This window comes from Sander lucioperca, chromosome 10, assembly GCF_008315115.2.
Source record: "Sander lucioperca isolate FBNREF2018 chromosome 10, SLUC_FBN_1.2, whole genome shotgun sequence".
NCBI lineage: Eukaryota > Metazoa > Chordata > Actinopteri > Perciformes > Percidae > Sander > Sander lucioperca.
Genome location: NC_050182.1, coordinates 26,803,980 through 26,825,115, shown reverse-complemented (window position 1 = coordinate 26,825,115; position 21,136 = coordinate 26,803,980). Strand labels below are relative to the sequence as shown.

General features: G+C 40.3%; 2 protein-coding genes across 3 annotated transcripts; both read right to left on the bottom strand.

Moving 5' to 3' along the window:
- Positions 1-2,993: 2,993 nt before the first annotated feature.
- cdh17 (cadherin 17, LI cadherin (liver-intestine)) lies at positions 2,994-16,114 on the bottom strand. Its single transcript, XM_031299176.2, has 19 exons — positions 15,901-16,114; positions 13,977-14,033; positions 13,346-13,441; positions 12,718-12,855; positions 12,479-12,614; positions 10,771-10,929; positions 10,316-10,468; positions 9,671-9,876; positions 9,429-9,560; positions 9,175-9,325; positions 7,441-7,650; positions 7,286-7,362; positions 7,020-7,208; positions 5,944-6,188; positions 5,387-5,517; positions 4,825-5,055; positions 4,605-4,715; positions 3,672-3,788; positions 2,994-3,523 (listed from the first exon to the last, which is right to left on the bottom strand). The coding sequence occupies exons 2-19, from the start codon at positions 14,022-14,024 to the stop codon at positions 3,438-3,440; spliced, it is 2,616 nt and encodes an 871-aa protein (XP_031155036.1). The 5' UTR covers positions 14,025-14,033; positions 15,901-16,114; the 3' UTR covers positions 2,994-3,437.
- Positions 16,115-17,432: 1,318 nt separating this feature from the next.
- On the bottom strand, positions 17,433-20,117 carry gem (GTP binding protein overexpressed in skeletal muscle). 2 transcript variants are annotated; one of them, XM_036006657.1, is made up of 5 exons: positions 19,862-20,117; positions 19,214-19,792; positions 18,782-18,858; positions 18,472-18,676; positions 17,433-18,370 (listed from the first exon to the last, which is right to left on the bottom strand). In XM_036006657.1, the coding sequence occupies exons 2-5, from the start codon at positions 19,566-19,568 to the stop codon at positions 18,093-18,095; spliced, it is 915 nt and encodes a 304-aa protein (XP_035862550.1). In that variant the 5' UTR covers positions 19,569-19,792; positions 19,862-20,117; the 3' UTR covers positions 17,433-18,092. The 2 variants fall into 2 exon arrangements, with proteins under 2 accessions (XP_035862550.1, XP_031155037.1); XM_031299177.2 differs by having other exon boundaries at positions 19,214-20,117.
- Between the last annotated feature and the right edge of the window lie 1,019 nt (positions 20,118-21,136).

Genomic DNA, 21,136 nt, shown 5'->3' with positions numbered 1-21,136 from the left:
CCATAACTAAATAATCATGAGTTATATTCCTGAATAAAATATTTAAAAATGAACTCCACCTCAACCAACTACACCTGCATAACACTACTTACACATTGATGCATCAGTATTAATGGTATGATATAGTATAACACTCACACGGGCCACTTTTCTGCATTGAGTATTTTTACTACTTTTTTTTTGGGGGGGGGGGGCATTTTAGGCCTTTATTTATAGGACAGCTGAAGATGTGAAAGGGGAGAGAGGGGAGGGAACAACATGCAACAAAGGGCTGCAGGTCAGAGTCAAACCTGCGGCTGCTGCGACAAGGACTGAGCCTTTGTACATGGGGCGCACGCTCTACCAGGTGAACTATCCAGGCGCCCCAGAACTTTTACTACTTTAAGTACATTTTCCTGGTAATTCTTGCATATTTTGACCACAGTAAGATTCTCAATGCAGGACCTTTATTTGTAATGAGTATTTTTACTGCTGTGGTATTGCTACTTTTACTTAAATAAAATATCGGAGTACTTCCTCCACCACTAACAGTGACACTACAGGCAACACTGACAGTTGTTTGATCCATGAGGTTGCTTTCATGAAACAGTTAACCACCACTAGATGATGCTGCAGTATCAGACAGGCCACAGTGTCTAATAGAGGAGGTTTAACTTTGACACATACAGGATCTGGAAGAAATACTGTCATTAACTAGATATTGTGTGTACTAGCTGTATTCTTTAACATAATATAACTGAATTTATTAAGCACATTTTTGTCACAGATCACAAATGTCACAAATGGTCACAGAGAGAAGAAACTTTACTTTAAGCCAACAACTCTTTTTGATCGTCATCGCGTTGCCATACTCTAAGCAGCCAGAACAACTGGTGTATTTGATTTATAGGTGTCAGTTTACTGGACAGAAACATAACATTTTGGTCAGTTAATGTAGACCTCATTTCTGCTGCGGCACTGATGTTTTTTTTCCGAGACTAGTTCGTAAGAGCAGACTGAGTGACATTTGTTTATGGAATTTGTTTACATTCTTCTGTGGGCTTAATACGCAGGATGGGTAATAAAATCATCCCACATAAACTGATATTCAATATTCAATTACAAAGGAGAGCTCAACACCTAATTCAGTTAAAGTGATGCACCACTAGAGGCAGTCACACCTTCTCAGGCTGCACTGTGTAAAATTATTTGACGCATTTGTTTTTGTCCACACAGAATTAGATAACTGTCATTTAAACAGTGACACATTTTGTTAATTCTTCAAGCAGAACAGATAATTGTAGTCCTTGTTTGACAACATTATAACATTTTACAAAGTACAGAAACTGTCTAGTTTTATTTTTGAATAGAAAACACACATAGATCTACAAAAATGTTAATAAATAAGATGACGGTTCACTTCTCCTTCACTGAATTTTAAATTTAACTGCAATGTCAAGGAAACGAGCGGTTGAGCTAAAACCTAAGGAATATCTAACATAAAGATTAAATGTAAAATGGAAGTTGTTTAAATAAAGATATAATAGACTGTCACTGTAATAATAAAAATTGGAAAACTGACATTTTTGGATTATGCATGGGGATTTTAATTTCCAGGATTTCCCCAATAATTCATACATTTATTTCCTTCTTTCCCTCCAGATGTTTATTTGTTATATCACTGTCAATTGTAACGGGACTTAGTGTTTCCTTATAGATGCTATATTTTTACATTAATACTTCTGCAACATATTTATGTAACTCTGCAAATAATCTCTGAGTACATTGTGTGCTATTTACAGTATGTACTATATACATTGTACTAATGTATTTTGGATCTACACCAGAAGTTAAGTTCTTGTGGCCACTGGGTTTTGTTTGTATTATTGGTGCTTGTCTTTGTATGTTAAAAAGCATAAGACAAACACTGTTCAAATAAGATTACAATCCACAGGCTAACAGATTACTGACTGTTTTTCAGAAGCACATACGTTATATATATAATAAATCTTGATTTTACTTTTTGACTTAAAATATGCAATTCAAGCTGGTGTCAAATTAGTCTTGGTGTCAAATCAACAGATCATTGTTGATTGTGAATCATATTCCCTTAGTTGTCTCTGAAGGTTCTCAGTCATCCAGGTCATAGTTATCCCTGGATATTCCCTTAGTATTTCTATATTAGGATAAAAGGGTTCCCCAGCACATGGGGGGGTGGGTGGGGGGATGATGAGGATTGATATCCAGAGATGGTCGGGTAATCCATCACAGAGTTTACTCTCCCTGTTTTTCCTCCAGCTCTTCTCTTCTGTCCCTCAACCTTTCAACTTCTCCCACCTCTCCAAGATTGTGTGTGTGTGTGTGTGTTGTTGTGGAAAGTGTTGCCGGGATACAGGCGAGGAGTGAGTGCAGACATAAACACTGGAGAGGCTCCAAGTTGAGTTTGTCATTATGAGGCCGCAGCTCAGTCCACTCCTCTGATAATGTTCTCTGTTTGACTTTTGGGAGCTGTTGGATGACTTGTCACACACACACACACACACACACACACACACACACACAGCAAGGATGCACAGTCATGGCAGCACATGTGGCTCCCACATTCAACTCTTACATGTGTCAGTGTGTTTTTGTGTGTTGTGGCCTCTTTGTGCTGCACAAAAGCCCATAATTATGCCAATTCATCCTTTCAGCACTACTAACAATCTACGGCCTGTCTCCCACTGTCAGATGACTCAGAGCATCAGAGCATCACTCTCTGAAGCAGCATCGTGGCCTCGACTACTCACCAACAGACTGGAAGAGGGGGGGGAGAAAACGACAAATGCAACAGTACTGATTAATAAGTACAGAGTAAATGTTAGTCAGAGAGCGTATAGGAAGTTGTTTGTGTCAAGCTGAGGTGTGGATGCTTATGTCTCTGATCACCTGCTGCAACACGTGTCCGCTCTGACATGTACTGCACACGCACCCACACAGGCACGCAAACACACACAATGAGATAAAAACCAGACTGGTTCCCAGTTTCTTTGTTTATTGGGACACAGAGCAGTGACTGCTCATTACAAAACACAGTTGTTTTTGTTCATTACACAATGACATTCTGTGGTTTAAGATGTTTCTTAACATTAAAGATATTTCTAGCTGTAACACAACATTCAAGCAGAAGAGAATTATGACACAAAGGCTCTGGGCGCAAAAAACTAATTGAATTATGTGAGATGATTAAACTGAGTCTGGGAGTGAAATTCAAATAAAAATGTTAACAAGCTTTATGAATGCATGATTAGCACGGGGCCACCTGACAGTAATTAAGTATGCACAGCACTTATTAATCAACTCTCTCTTGTAAATAAAATAAAATAAATCTTATGAATATATGTATGTGTGTGTGTGTGTGTGTGTGTGTGTGTGTGTGTGTGTGTGTGTGTGTGTGTGTGTGTGTGTGTGTGCAGTCTCTACATCAAGGCGTTCGTCTCTTGTTCTTCAGTCGTCTTCTTGCCCCCTTTATTTGCACGTTTGATCACTATAATGAAGATAATAACTGCAACAAGACCAAAAAAAAAGTCAATTACAGCTGGGAACAAAAATGGACTCAAACCACAGACACAAAACTAGATAATAACAACCGACTGTACAGTATGATGGCTGCCAGTTCATGTGTAAGACTTTTATTTGAGAGTTTGTCTTACCGCAGAATCCCACAATGCCAACCAGGATCCCAATGGTGGGTCCCGTCCCCCACCTGAAGGCACGTTCAGCTGGTGCGAAGTAGCAGTAGCCCAGCTCTGTGCAGTTACATACTCTCACTGGTATAGAGATTAGAGAGCAACACACATTCAACTTTTATAAGATACATGATGTGCAGTAAAGTACCATAGTTAGTTGTAATTTCCCCACTGGGCATCAATAAAAAGTGTAAAGTATTAATTATTAGTTTGACTTTAACGTTTGCGACTGAGGTTAATCTCTGTATAGAAATCCCATTAAAAGACACAAACCAACAATGTGTTAGTTCATCAACATCCATCTCTTATCTCAGCCCTTGAAATTGTGTAACCTGTCTTTTCCTGCTAAAAAATATAAATAAAATGAAAATGCAGTCTTTAAATACCTACTGATATCCCTTCTGACTAAGCTGTAAGCACATTTGTTTTTACTGAAGATATAATTCTTTCAAAAATTGGTCACAAAATAACATTGTATGTTTAAAAAAAAGCTTAAAAAAGGTTCAGTAATTTCCTAAAACAGCTGGGCACTGTAGTGGAGAAAATCATACATTTGTTGGGAACCATTTTCAGAAATATATTTTAGTGTGCTGTTTAGCTGTAATTTGAGAAAGTTTGTGACCCGGCCGCCATTTTTTTTCTGCTTCAACCTTGCATGTGTCGCTCAGAGCTATGTCGTTTCGTTGCTCTGATTGGTTGTAGGTTGTTGGTTGCAGAGGCCTTTTAGTCAGTTCCAGACTAATACCCATTTGCGAATTAGTCTAGTGATGCCAGGCTAGATGAATGTGGGATTGACTGAAAACAAATGACAGTGCCTGTGTTCATGGTAATGAAGGAACAATGTAGGTATTGGTCGCCAGATTTACCCTTTAAGATTAATTTAGAGAATTAACTCACCCTCAAACGACTGTGTGATTCCCATGCCTGCATTGTCTCTAATGTTAATGGGGAGAGTGAAGGTTTTATCTTCAGTTGGTTGTTTCTTCAGGGTCAGTTTAGCTGTTGTACCTGCATGACATACAAAAGGCAACAAGAAAAATGCAGTAATCTGAAAGCACAACTCAGTTTTACACCATCTTCTGATACATCACTTCAGTAGTACAGTATGTCAGCGTACCGTCAATACTTTTCAGGTCCCAGTTGGGAGATTTCTTGCCGTGGGCGAAAATGAAGCTGAAGGTAAAGGGCTCAGAGAAGGGGGCACTGTCTGTGTCTTGGGCCTTGATGATGATAGGTTCGGGTTTCTTCGCACAGATGAAGGCCTGGGTCTCCATCAATTTAGGGAAGTTGTCGTTCACATCCAGCAGCCTCACAGACAAAACACGCTCAGAAGACTTTTCAGGGTTCTCTTAAGAGGGAAATCCGAAAGTATGAAGAAGATTTCCTGATTCAACATTACTTCATTGTTGTGTAACGGCCGACAATGGCATGTTTCAAAAGGTCGAAAGTCATGAATACAGTTTCCACAACATAAACAAATAAAAACTATATAATTTAAAGCTAGTAGACAGAAACGTTCTTAGTGTATCTGTTAGGATTGTTTAATTAAAATGTAATTAAACAGGACAAAACAAAAGTACTGTGAGCTAGAATTAATTTGAAAAATGTTGTGGCCTTTGTAACGACTGATAAACAACACAAAAACACTAATAAGCTGTGATATGAGTCTCATATCTCACCTTTCTCAAATGCAGTGACAGTGACTTCAAAAGTCTCTAGGGTTTCTCTGTCCAGCTTGTCTTTGGTCTTAATCTCTCCAGTGGCAGCATCGATCACCAGCCAGCCCCGAGTGTCACCGTCCAGTTTAAAACTGCACAACACACAATAGCATCCAGACACAAACACACACACACGCACACACACACACACACACACACAGCGGGCAGATATTAGAAATCATCCACGATACACCAGGCTCTGAAATGGGGGAGTGGCTTGGGTACATGTGATAGTCCTAACAGTAGCAGTACCGTTTAAAAACATAGCCAGTGCTGATGTAATCTGAAAAGTATTAAGCTATGAAAGATGTGCATGTGCGTGTGTTTGTGTTCAGTCTTTCATCATCCAGCACATCTTGTTTAAGCTAATAAACTGCAGAAGGACATGGACATAGTGTCAGTGTTGTCTAACCTTAGGTTTCTAAGAGGATATTTTGAAGTCTGTATTTGGGTATATAGCTCGGAGCTGTTTTGGTAGTTACTACTGCCTGTGTCATGTTATTTCTGTGTGTATTTACCTGATCTCTTTGCCCTCTGGATCCTTTGCCTCCACAGTGAGCAGCACTGATCCTTTGGTGGTGTTTTCAGGCACAGTCACATCCAGTATGTCCAGACTGAACTCTGGAGCCTCGTCTATGTCAGTGAGAGACACAGAAACAAAGGCTGTGGATTCGCTGCCGTACTCCAGACCCTTCATCAGCGGCTCTGGGTTACGAGCATCAATCTGGAGCTTGTAGGTGGGAGAGGACTCAAAGTCCAGAGGCTGTTAGGGGACAAGCAGGCTGGTTAGGAAAAGCAGGAACAAAGGAGGAAAAGAGTATGTTGAAGGTCACAACAGAGTTGTGACTCTGTCACATTTCTTGGAGCTGTAATATCTTCTCTGCTCTCTGCTTATCTAAGGCATTTTAAATGTACATTCAAAGTCACATTATCTTCTTATTTCATAACACAAGTAGTAAGAAGTCAGATCCAGCAGCTATAGAATTAGCTTAAACTCTTGTGAACAGCAGCTGTCAGGACGATTTTCATAAGAAATCTTTGAAATAATACTGTGTATAATGTTTGATTTCCAATGTTTGTGTGATATTGCCAACTATTTTGATAATCGATTGTTTAAGTCATTTATAAAGCAAAAATGCCAAACATTTACTTCTCCAACGTAAGGATTTGCAGCTTTTCTCTGTTTTATGTCATTATATATTTTAAATCTTTGGGTTTTGGACTGTTTGTTAGACAAAACAAGACATTTTTAAAGACGACACCTTGGACTGAAGGCAAATTTACAATATTTTCTGAAATGTTATAGACTAATTCATACATTTATTAATAAAAAGAAATCAATGAAATAATAAACAATGAAAATAATCATTAGTTGAAACCCTATATAAAAGTATATCACATAAAGACAAAACATACACCATGAGAGGTTAATAGTAAACTTTTTATGGTAAAAGGGACCTTGAATGTTTCAGTGAACAATTCAAACAGATCAAAGTCAATGAGTTGTATGAAATCATCTGTGTGTGTGTGTGTGTGTGTGTGTGTGTGTGTGTGTGTGTTTGTGTGGGAGATGTAGAGAATGGAGATATCGTACCTTAGCTATGACCAGATGGCCAACGCCTTTGCCGTCGGTTTCCACAACAAAAATGTGATCATCGTCACCAGCAGTGATGTGGAACTCGATAAAGGAGCTGCCGCTATCTGGGTCATCAGCGTCTGTTGCGCTGATGGTCAGCACTGTGTATCCAACAGAAGTGTCCTCTGCCAGAGTGTGACTGCCATACTGCACACAGAAACATGAAGGAAATCAGCCAAACAGCAAGAGAAATGTAAGAGACAGGAAGTGGTTCACACACTTACATCGTTCTTCTCAAACAGAGGCATCTCGTTGTTGACGTCAATGATCTTGACAACGACCTTACATTCTGTGCTGAACACTGTGACACAAAAAGTACTTGTTAAAACGCACTCACCTCTATTTACAGGTGTGTTGCATCATACAGTGTGTGTGTTACCTGGGTCGCTGACTCTGACATTGAGATTAAACACCTGCTGGTCTTTGCGCTGCAGCAAGCGTAATGCCTGGATTCTTCCAGAAGCAGCGTCAATGGAGAAGGAGTTGGGTGTGGTGGGTGGATTTTGGGACACAATGGTGAAAGTCAGCTGAGCGTTCAGTGTCCCGGCTTGATCGTCATCATGGGCCAACAGCTGTCCAATCAGGCTACCTGGAACCACAAGTATTATAAGAGTAAGAATAAAAATGTTCTTGAATTGAAGGTGGCTGTTACAGTAAGAGTGATCCTACTGTAGATGACTGCAGGGCAGAATGAGAGGTGATTACACACATTTTGAGACACATTCCAAAATGATTGTGCAAAATAACAATAATAGCAATATGTATAATTCAGAATAAGATATTTTTAGCCTATTATTTGCCTGGATTTGATAGGAACTTTCTTTTGCATTTATCAAACAACAAGAATAAAGCTGGATTTTGATTTTGTTTGCAATAACTTTTCCATGCATCCGTCATTGTCCGCACTAAATTCTCTGAATCATATACTTTCTCTGATGTATAAGGGCAGCAGAATTTATTTGTTGCAGCAGTTGAGTTTGTTTTTTGTTTCAATTTCAGCCAATTTCCTATGACTTAACTATACAAGTGTTTAATAATGTGACCACAGGAGAGCTGTCCCTAAAGAAGGTTTCTCTTACACTTCACTTTAAGTAGAAGTCACTTGCAGTAGTGGAAAGTAAATTTACTGTACTAGAGTGAAATTATTTTGAGGTACTTTTTACTTTACTTGACTAATTTATTTTCTACTCCTCTACATTTCAGAGGAAATATTGTACTTTTCACTCCACTTAATTCATCTGACACATTTAGTTACTATTTACTTTACAGATACAATATATAAATACTAAATATAATCACCTAATAAATTATAATGTATTATTATCGACTAAGCTACCCTGCAGTATATTAAGTAGTTACAAATAGCCCCAGCGTTACATTACATTACATGTCTTTTAGCTGACACTTTTACCCAAAGCGACTTACAATTGCTATATATGGCAGAGAGCAACTAGGGGTAAAGTGTCTTGCTCAGGGACACATTGGTTGATGTATCACAGTGGGAATTGAACCCAGATCTCCCACACCAAAGGCATGTGTCATATCCACTGCGGCATCACCACTCAGTTACCAGCAGGTTACCAGCTGCCACATTTATGTGATGCTTACACGTTGATGTATTTTATATATTTATGCAACAATAGTATAACATATGAGTCTAAAGAGTAAAGGATCTGAGTACTTCTCCCACACTATGGCAAATGTGTCTTACCCTTCACACTCCTTGAAGAACTTTTCATTTCTTAATCTTAAGTGTAAATCTTAGACGTTTAATAAATATGGACTCAGAAACACAGAAAACAGAAGAAGCAATGGTGAGATAAAATTCAAAGAAAGAGAATAGTAGTTTAAGAAATACTTTGGCTGATTGAGGCAGCATCCTAACCTTCAAGCATACAGTATGAACGCCACACTCTACAGGATGAATGTGTTATTGTTACAATCACACACACAGACAGACAGACAGACACACACACACACACACACACACACACAGAGACACAGACACACACAGACACACAGACACACACACACACACACACACACACACACACACACACACACACACACACACACACACACACACACACACACACACACACACACATCTTACCTACTGGCTCGTCCTCCTGCACCTCAAACACACTCTCCTTATTTTCACACACTGGTGCATTGTCATTTAGATCCTGCACCAAGACTTGAATCTCCATGGGTGGATCCAGCTGTTTGTCATTGCTATCCACTGCGAACACCACCAGGATGTACTGAAACAGAACACAAGTTCAAGAATAATCCCTAAGAAGTACATTGTCATTTTTATGTAGGATAAAAGAGATTTATTGAGCAAACTAAGCATGTATTGTATACCATGTCCTTGTCTTCCCTGTCCAGCTCATCTGTCAGATGTATTTCTCCATCTTCTGTGATCTGGAAGGGGAATTTCAGCTCTCGCTCTTTCTGCACTAACTTGTAGATGGCGTTAGGCTCATTAGACTGGACCTAAATCCAAAAAGGGAGGGAAGAGGCCAGAGTGGGAAGGTTAGTAACTGGATACAGAGTAGGTATAGTGAGTGTACTTTAACAGGTCTGCATTTGGCATCCCACCACACCTTTGCAATGACTAATGGGTACGTTTCCTTTAAGTGCTCTTTAACAGTTATAGGTCCAGGATTGACCCACAGGTTTTGCTGCACAACAATGTGCACTATGGCGTTTCCACTCAGCGAGGTCTCCAACGCTCCTCCCAGGTCCTGCACGCGCACAGACAGGGTGTAGTCTGGGTCCTCCAGGGGGTCCACATTCCTCCTCCTTATTTCTGACACCACAGAGGAAGACAAAAGTTGCAATTAGAGCCATTGTATAGGGAACGAAAAGAACATTTTGAAGGGTTGAACATCACAAAAACATTTCAGTAGATCTCTAATTTTGGAAAGCTAAGTCACATCGGTGATGGCTTAACCACTCTCCCTGGCTGAACTCATCAACTCAACACCCAATAAATCACACCACCAGCACTAATCGCTGAGAGGCGTTTCTTCATTACAGTCTGTGTTCATCTACATTGACACCACCCGTCACTCTCAAACCCTCTAGCTTTTACACACCACAAATCCCTCGGTCGGGATCACTCATCACTTTTAAGATAAGTCAAAATAAACAAAAGTATGTGTATGCAGTTTAGTGGTTCTCAACTTTTTTATAAGATTTCCTAATTTTATTATGATGAAATTTGTCTTATTCTGCTGGATACAAACCTGCTCTCTCCACACAGGTGAAGAAGGGATTTTCTTCATAGGGGATATTCTGCACTGGACAGTAGTCGTTAAACTTTGTCCTCAGAGCATCAATGCTCCGATCCTCTCCTCTGCCATACTGGATGCCTTGTCTGGCTTTGAGCATCCTTTCCCCTGTTACAGAACACACACCAAATATTGTTCAGTACGATGCCAAACAGTTCACAGATGTAAACAGGCAACTTCAAAAACAGACTCATTTTCATGCTCACACACACTCAAAGTAGTCAATGATCAACATCATGCGACACATTTAGGTAATCTGCCTCCAATCAGTGTTACTCTTGAACACACAAGATGAGCTGTGTAATCTGGATTTACAGTGACACTATACTGCCAGATTACGGGCAGAGATAGGCCTATACAGATTACAAACTTTCCCACGGACGATGCACCTAGTTAATTTGTGTTATTACCTGCTTCTGTGGTGGAGATCTCTCCCGTGTTAGGATCGATCTGGAACAGGAGGATGTGGTGATTGTTGGGGATCTGGCTGACCAGGCTGTAGCTCAGATGAGCGTTGGGAGTCTGTGGGTCGTCTTGATCCAACGCAAACACACGGGTAAATGGGATACCTGAAATAACAGACAAAAGTGATGTTAAAGTCTTACCACAGGGAGATGATAGTCCGAGTATTACAAAACAGAACTATAATGACTGGATGTCAGTAAACATATAGAAATATTGCTTAACCAATATGCATGGCAGGAATTCTTTAGAGGGTAGCTTTAAAGAACTAAAATGGTGCTTTTAGAGTTGCTACAGCCTATGAACTACACATTGGTTGTACTATTTTACCGCCAAACACATTCAAAAGCACACCAGTTTGTGGGTTTTTAGGAGACCGCCATTGTTTCCCCTTCATTTTAGTACCGTATGAAAATCATTCTGCAAAGACTGCAGACTTGGTTGAGCTGTTCATCACATTGAACATTAAGTCACCTTTATCTCTTTGTCAAAGTTAGCTTATCATTGCATAGTAATACAGCTGTAATGAGGAACATTTTGTCTGTTGATGCATCCTAGAAATCACCTACATCCAATACACGAGAGCCCACTTCAAAATAGCAACCTTATACCTCCTTTAAATCTAGGTAGATATTTTGTTTATCCCCAGAGGAAAATTCACATGTCGCAGCAGTAGTACACAAACGAAACCATATTGAACAAAGAATAGTGCAAAGAAACAAATATCAAAACACAAGTACTAATATTAGAGTTAAAAGTAAAATAAGTTAAAAGTAAAAAAAAAAAAAAGTATGCCCAATACTCGTTTTCTATCACTTCAAATGGAAATATTTTAGATGTCTAATGAATAAGCTCATACACATTTCCCTGACATACTTTTTGGAAACATTTTCTATTATCTTTGCTAGAATTTGAAATAAAAAAATGTGGGTTTGAACAAAGTTTGGCTACAGAGTTTTAGTTTGTAATGATCGATCCACCAGCAGGGCTGAAGAGCTTAATCCAAGAACCATGTTTTCTTTTCACTCTGTCCATGTTTTCTTGTTGTTTTCTGACGGTGTAGCTTTGAAACTCAATGCTTTTTGGATGCACGTGCATGCAGAGGACGCGATACACAGTCCTGCAAGTGGTGTCACACAATTCCACTGATCTACAGAAAGGCAATCACATTCACTTCAAAGTACAAAAGGTTCCATTGTTGTTGCATTGTTAGAATACACATTACACACAGGCCTGAAATGCACACACATGCTCAGTACCTATACATGCACTAATGGAGAGATGTCAGAGTGAGGGAGCTGCAGCTGTCAATGGATAGGCGCCCCAAGCAATTGGGGGTTCAGTGCCTTGCTCAAGAGCACCTTGGCAGTGCCCCAGAGGTGAACTGGCACCTCTCCAGCTACCAGTCCACCACCATACTTTGGTCTGTATTGGGACTTCAACTAGCAACCCTCCAGTTCCCAACCCAACTCCCTCCAGACTGAGCTACTACCACCCCAAATGTGTGGTTGTATGTTCTCAATACTTACAGCTTTAAGTGTGAACAACCTGTACATCCATACTAACTGTTCTATGGCCACTGTATACATTTTTATCTATGCCACTGTTAGTTGTAACAGTTCCCTCTCCTCTTATTTGAGTACTTATAATACACACCTGCGGCATTGTTTTCTCTGACCACAGCTGTGTAGGTGCTCTGGTTGAAGTACGGAGCATTGTTGTTGATGTCCAACACATTTATGGTCACATAAACTGGGCCATCCACAACTTCATCACCTGCCAGCGCCTCCACCTGGATATAGCCACACACACAAACACAAGTATGTAAATACATGTTTTATTGCTACCACAATACAAAAGTATGATTTTCTGTGTGTTTATAAGGACCACGTTACCATGATAATGTAATGATCATCTTGAGACCAGTCCAGAGGCTTCTCCAGGTATAGCCACCCGTCGTTTGAAATCCTAATGTCTTCCTTACCTTCTCCACTCAGCCTGAAATCACTAACAGCTGGATGGGTCACCTGAAACTATGGAGTGAAAGATGGGGAGGAAGGGAGAAAAATGAAAAGACAGATTAATGTGTAGCCTTTTGACTCTTCATTTGATCACAGACAAAAGGAAAAAAAGAAACTTGTTCAGTGTTTGTCAACCTAGGGGTCTGCCCCTTCTAAAGGATCATAAAATAAATCTGAGGGGTGGTTTAGAGGGAAAAATCACTGCTAACAACTCAAAAAAATCTGAAACCTGTGACCTCAAGTGGATTTAGTTAAGGGGTTTGGTTTTGCATTTTGAAAGCTTATCAGATGTTTTAATGTAAAATCTTAATCTGAAGAGTAAGTAGCTGTCAGATGAATGTAGTGGAATAAAAGGTACAATATTTCCCTCTGAAATGTAGTGGAGCAAAGTATAAAGCTGCATAAATGGAAATAATACAAGTACCTCAAAAGTGTACTTAAGTACAGTACTTGACCAAATGGACTTAGTTACTTTTCACCACTGCTGGCATGTGTACAATACCTGATAGATTGGATATGGCACTGGAGTCCCCTCTGGCACATTCAGCACCGTGTTCTCAAACGGGCCCTTCTTTTCCTCCAGATCCTTCGCACCAGCCTATCAGAGCACAGCAACAGAGGTCAAAGGTCATTGAATATAGTACATGCTAAGGTCAAACTGAACTTCGGACACACACGCCTACATTTGCCCTTTTCGCTTCAGCTCCATACTGTAGCTGAATGTAGTGAGGCATTGAGGGCGGGTTTTTACAGCCCAGTTATTTATTGAACCAAAATGACATGTAAAGTGGGGGAACTATTTTATCCCACTGCAGAACAGGAGAGCAAAGTCTACAGACAAAGGACTTACGCTCAATTTAGAAACAATTTGCACTTCTTTTATGTGTTTTAAATAAGTTACCAAAATCTTTCTTGTACATATTTTTTTCACTTTGTTATTAATATTTTCTTTCCACAGTATGCTTCAAATACCATAAAAGTCTGCATGCATGCATTGTCTACGCACCAAAACTGTCCCATAAATTGTTCATGAATAAATCTAAGCATCCTTGTAACAAGTTCAAGTATTAGTGCATTTACTATAAATATGTATTGAAGGACAGAAGAAACAGTTGGCAGTGTTATGTACTCACTATGCTGAACAGGAGTGGGAGCAACAACAGATGCATTATGGGTGTCATGATCACAGTCTGGGAAAGGAGGAGGAGGAGGAGATATGGAGGATAGGAGATAGAAAAAAAAAGGTGAAGGAGAAAGCAGGAGGTTGGGGAGGCGTGACATGAGAGGAGGATTTAAATTACACATTTCAATTTTAAAAAGCATTATATTCACTGTGCTCCACTGGCTGTGCTGTCCCTCAACATGTTTGCACATCCTGCATGAATCCATACAGCCATCTTTTTCTTTCTTAATGTTTAACAGTTATATGTACATATTTGTTTCTGTATATATTGTTTTCTTATTTCATAATAATGTTTAATATGTTTATGTATGCAACTACAACCAAGGCAAATTCCTTGTAAGTGTTACTTGGCAATACATCCCTTTCTGATTCTGATTCTGTTAAATTCACATCTCATGCTTGTAGAAATAATGGAAAATGATGTCGACAATAGTTAATGAGTCCGTCTAGAAACGATTAACCCCATTGTGGCTCAGTACATTATTTTTTCTATTTAGCACAATGAGTTTTTGATTCATAAATACAAAGAAAATCCTTCCTCTGTCCTTGGGTATCTACACATGTCACATGCTATCTCCATGTGTGGCTCCCCCTTCACAACCAGGTGAACCAACTACCTCAGTGCACAGGAGAAACTGAAAGTCAGGGCTTACATGCAATGCCAGACTTGAGTGATTTTTTTTTGGCACTGGGTGTCAATGTGACGCAGGTACCTAAAGGTCAATGTGGAGTGTTTAACACTAGTGACTTTACAGCGGCCTCAGAGTTTAAAACACAACATAACAGCCTTCATTGTGTGTTAGTATTTGTGGGTTTGGTTTTTTGTTTAAAAAGAACGATAACTAACGAACACATTTACTGTCTCTGTCTGACATCCAAAAGTTACTTACGGAAGATAATTCCATGTGTCATACACTTTGACTCTGCTCAGTAACAGTATCTTCAGCGCGTCTCAAAGACGTTATAAAGTGTTATATTCAGATGAGTTAACATTAAACTGACACTGCTTTGGATATGACAGGAAAAAAAACTTGAGTAACATAACATGCTTAACAGATATATCAGTAATATATTGATACATGGCCACGTTTGCGATTTGTGAACTTGTAAATTGCAGGCGAGAGAGAAGGGTGAAGTCAGCCAGCACAGAAAGGTGAAGGTGACATTGAGTCGTGGCTCATGACCTTTTTGTAGCATAACACACTTTTAATGTCAGCGCCCTGGAACATTCCTTATTAACACAAAACTAATTTACTTTCGTTTGAATTAATTCACTTTAATGAATATTTCTGTCTCCAAGTTGACCACTACCTCTGCTGACATTTTAACTAACAAGCCATTGCTGGCATTACCAATTTACAGATATCCATTTTGATTTAACTTGACTTCCAGTGGCGAAAATATTCTGTAAATTGAATTATTAACTGTAGGCCTATTTGTCAAACAATTGATCGATGGACAAAGTGGCAAAGTTGTATGACCCAATGATTCGGGTGTTGCAGGCCCTTTCTTTCTCCTTTAAGCGCAACGACTCAATGACCTTTGACAGTCTACATTTCAGCTGTTATGACACCAAATCTAGTGTCCCATACATGTAATATCTGCCCAAAGCCAGCAGGCACTGGCAACAACCCAGGAAGTCGCGAAGAAGGAGAGGTCGGTTGTCAGATATGCCAACACCTGACGCTAAGGCCCTGCCAAAGTCAAGTGAAGATCAGAGCACTTCTGCAACAAACTGAAAGAATCCAACACACCAAACAGCCTGTGAAAACCAAAGGAGAGGCAGCCTAGTTTGTTTCCAATTTACACACCAAAATCTACTCCAAATACTCAACATTTCCAAATCTGGGAGACAGGAGAGTGAGGAGACTTACCTTGCCGGAGAGATCGAGCGAGTCACTCCCTAGACCTCAGAGGGATCTGAGCAGCCCCATATGTCTAGTCAAACGTTAACAAACTGTTAACCAGCTATGTTTTATTGGATCTAATGATTGTCTAATCACCCTGCCCTGATGTGGAGTTAGCCAATGGGGGAGTAGCTGACAAGAGAAAATGAGACAGGAAGAACAGAACATGGATATGCACAGTACTGTAAAAGACAAATCCATTATCACATAATATTAGCCACTGAATTTACATAAATCCTCAAATGCTAATAGATTGAATCCTGTAGGTAGGTCTTAGTTGCAAAAAACAAACGGGTTGAAGGAATGTCACATTAGTCAAGTACTTTGGTGCAATGGGCTGCAGGTGTGTGAGTTGTGAACAAAAAGTTAGGGTTAGGGTTAGTTTTGAGAAAACAGATATGAGGGAAATGTCTTTAGAAATGTTTTATTCAGCGTTAGTTTCTTAGTTCCCGTCAGACTTTGACCTGTGCACCTCTGCACTGTTTCCTGTCAGATTTTCCATTAGTAGCAGTGCCTGATAAGGAGCTCTGTGTGTGTGTAGACAATAGGACTAACAGATTACACTGACAATCCATTGCATTATAAGACTGCAAACCTATGGGGTCATTTTGGCGTGATTCAGCAGGTCAAGGCACGTACTATAAAACTGTTAAATAGTAGGTGTGACTCCAGCTTTGGCTCTCTCTAAACCTTTTAACACATCTAAAAAAAAGTGTATGAATGAATGCAACAGGAATGCTTTAAAAAACACCTTTGTTTTCATTGAGTGTTATCCTTTATCTTCATGACCTAACCGCACATAGATTATGTTCCAAACATCCTGATGCACACGCTACCATCCTGAAAGCAGTGAGCTTTACAAGCTGCAGAAAGCTGCTTGGAAACAAGGCCGAGATTTGTGTGACTCTGCAACTGTAGAAAAACAGGCTGTGAGTGAGTCACTGTTTCACAGCACCGTTATTTATCCAGAACGTGTGACTGCCGTGTTGATGGTTCAGCGGATGAAGCCATTAATTCAGATGGAGGTGACTGTGTTATGTAAAGCATGGGTCCATGTATGCTGCTCTGCCTTGTCTTGCCAACGTGCACCAACACCATCTGCCTGATGCTCTCTCACACTTCCTGGGATCCTCTGAATGTTACCGTGGCAACATATTTAACCGCTTTTGCAACAAAACTGAGTTTGGGATCTGAGCATAGTGTTCAAATCTCTGATCAGTCCCTGAGCAGTCTAATCGCTGTGCTCACACATCTCTCTCTCACACTCTCTCACACACACACATACACATACACATACACACACACACACACACACACACACACAACTAATTTAGTTTCCGAAAGTTCAGCTTTAATGCCACCTGACTCATCTTTTATCAGCTCAGTTGTGTCGTGGTTTGCTTAAGTGTCTCTTTTGTGTCAGAGCTGAGTCACCCATTGTAATATCTCATGAGTAACATTGAGACGACAGACAAAAGCAACAGTTTTTTCCCAGAAAATTGGATGATGTCACTTTATTTCAATAAGCAACACTGAAACATACAAGTAGCAAAATACAGTACAGCATCTATCTGTTATTTATTTACAGTGAGTGAAAAAAACACATTATAAATAAACTCAAAGTAACAACTAAACAATCATCATGCAAATCATCATACTTAATCATCAATAGCTTACAACTGGTTATCTTAGCATTTGGATAAAAAATGACAAATTGACAGATGACAAATTTGGGCAATTTGGCATGAGAGCAAAAGGAAGAGGAAAGAGAGAAGACAGGACAGAAAAATATTAATGTATTTGTTCAAAACACAGAAACATCACATCCTTCTCTCAGGTTCTATCAGTTGATCTCTAATCTCCAACGTTTATGCTACACAGACACGACGAGTCGTTGCGTCACTACATTTGCTGATTGTCCAGCCCATTACAGAGGCTGAGCTCAGTCCACTCAGTCTGGTTTAGACTGTAACATATGGATGGTGGTGCAGAAATGTTGCAAACACCTCTCATGTACACCATGCTGGCTCAGTGTGAACACACCAACTTTGAGCCCTTCAGAAGCAGACTTCCCTTCAGCCCATGGCCACATATTCTGTTCTCCAGCCTGTAACTTGTTCACCTGCTTAAATGTTCGGTCTAGAGTTTAAAACAAGCTTCTACAGCACAGAGAGATCATGGCAGGACTTAGATTTTAGCCAGAATGCCACACTGGGATTGTTCTTTGCCACCACCTTGTCGAGGAAACGCTTGGCCTTCGTAGTTAGGCTCTCGCGGCGTGTGTTTATGTGCCTGCGTCGCTTGTTGGCTTCCTTGGAGTCTCGGCGTAGTCGCAGCTGTCGCACCATGCCGTGAAAAGCCTCCCAGATGTTGTGCTGCATGGCGGCTGAGGTTTCGATAAACTTGCAGTCGAACACAGCAGCACAGGCACGACCCTCTGAAACAAAAAGGCCAATGATCAGTACTTACATATAGAAAAGAAAAAGTCAGTGAACAGTCCTCAAAATTCATAAACAGACAGGGATTGTGTCTTCTCACCGCTGACTGACACCTCTCTGCGTCGCACCAGGTCACATTTGTTCCCCACCAGGATGATAGGTGTGTGCTGGGCAGGACGGAAGCGCCGCAGGGTTATCCGGAGCTCTGAGGCTCGCAGGAAGGAGGCCCGGTCAGTTACGGAGTACAGCAACAGGTATGCATCACCTGTCTGCATGCAGTGCTCCTGAGCCCATTCATTGTCAGTCTGCAAAGACAAACGCACACAATTAGATAACAGATTTACAGTTCGGTATGTACAATGTGCCCCCCTTTGACTCACACAAGTCAATGCAGCTGTTTTTCATCTCACCTCTGCATCCCATGTGTCAAGCAGAGTTAGAGTTGCAGGCTCTCCGTCAACTTCAATTTCCTTTTCACACATTTCATCTAAAATTATACACACAAGGAAAACTTTACATTAGTACAATCATAGACTTTTAGTCCTTTTGTTGACAGCAATGTGTTGGACATAATCATAGGCCTACTAATAAAATAAATGCAGTATTATATTATAGGAAATTAACAAGTGCATGGTGCAATGCTGATATTACAGTGACCTTTTCATATTTTATTATTTCTGTCGTTATGTTATTATAATAATAAGAAAGTTTGTAATGTATTTAGGGATTTGGTTTGCTTTTTTTTGTCTAAAATATATTAAAAAGAAGACATCTGATTGTTAGTAATAACAGTAGCCTAGAATACATTTCAATAGCCTATATAGTTGTCATCTTTTTCTCACCTCCACACAGCTCGCAGTCATCGCTGTCCATGCTGTCCGCTGCCCCGGCGAAGATGTTGGCGAAGGCCGTTTTGCCGACCCCGCTGGCCCCCAACAGCACCACCCGGTACGGGCTCCCGGGTTCCGCCGGCTCCCAGGCAGAGTCGGTAGAGATGACCGAGTCTGAGGACGACCAGCTCCCGCGGCTCCCGTCCAACTCCCCGGCGGAGCTGGTGCAGGACTTGGAGCGGGAGATGCAGGCGGGGACCCGGGACAGGAGGCTGTCTCTGAGCAGGTGGCTGCCGGGGTCGCAGATGCTCCACCTGTGGAGCTCGGTCTGCAGGCGGAGGCTGTGCCGGCGCACACTGGGCAGCATGGTGCCGGCGACAAAATGAGGATGAACTGGATAAACCGACAATGGTGGTGGGATTAAACAGTTTTGCGAGGTGGTGCTTTGATTTAGGTAAAAGAAAAAGACCCCCTCAAAAGAAAGTAAAACGGGTCGATTTCTTCCAACAGCTTCTTATCCGCTTCAGATACACATCATCATAAATGTCCCTTTGTTTCTTAGAGATTCACTTAGACAAAAGGGAGTATAAACTCTGTCCCAAAATTATGAAAAAGACAGTGAAGTAAGAATAAATGTGCTCTGCTGCAGTTATACTCAACAGTAAATTATTACACCCTCATTGAGGCTGATAAACAGATTCAACTATTTCTGTAAAAGAAGTGCATCCCGCACTAGAACTAAAGTTTAACTCGAGCATTGCAAAAGCATTTGCTTGGTAAATCCCGGAGCGACATGTACAGTTGGTGTCTTCTTCGTGTCTGCTGCAGTCTGTGTCAGTAATCTCCTCTGCTCTGAGTGTGTCTGTAATGCTCCGATGGGGTTTCCCTGCAGTTTATATAAAGAGCAGGCGGGGCGGGTGGTGGGGGGGGGGAAGCAGACAAGTGGAACATGAGCGTTTACTGTGATGTGATGGGTATTTATTACTGTTTTGTCAGGAGATGGGCTATGGCTCGGCTTAAATTTACAGCAAAAGGGTATTACATTGTGCAACAGGGATATACAAAATAATATAACAAAATATCTTTAGAGAATATATAGACGAGGTTTTCGGGAGATCATTTGCCTTGCTCTTATACTTATAATTCAGAGAGACATGGACTGGAGACCAATGGTGGAATGTAACTTTAAATAGCCTACATTTATTAAAGCGGGACTTTTGAGAAAAGAAATATTTTTTTTTTGTTTTTTCTGCTTAGGTATGAAAAGTTGACCTCAGAAGAAACAAATCGGTAACACTTTACTTGAATGTATCTACATAAGAGTGTCATGACACTGTCATGAACACATGACACATGAACCATAACCTTAACTCTAACCATAACCTGTCATGACAAAAACGAATGACATTAGTAAAAGAAGCGTTACGTCATAAACGTTTATGACTTGTTTATAATGTTTATGACACGTTCATGACAGTGTCATGTCACTCTTATGTAGATACCTTCAAGTAAAGTGTAACCAACAAATCAATACACTCGGGGGTTTTGTTGCCTCAGCCTTAGTTGGTCTGGTATGACCACTTTGGTGGCTTATGTTAGCTAATGTCTGCAAAAATATAGCTGTATAACTAACTTAATTGTTCTCTGACTCTTCTCCACTTGTACTACTGTTTAGTTTAGCAATATGCCATATTTGTCATTTAGCCGCAGTTAGCAAATGTTAGTCAATTAAGGGGTACTTGTTCTTGACATAAGTACTTCCAATTTATGCTATTTTATACCTCTACTTCAAGTTGCCAAATCCCCCCAGAAATGTATTATTATTTAAAAACGAAAAATGTATGTACTGCATTCTGGATGTGGTTTATATTAATATGTCTTGTAAGTCCATGCAGGCTGTGTGTAGTTGTATGGATAATAAAAACTCCATGACCA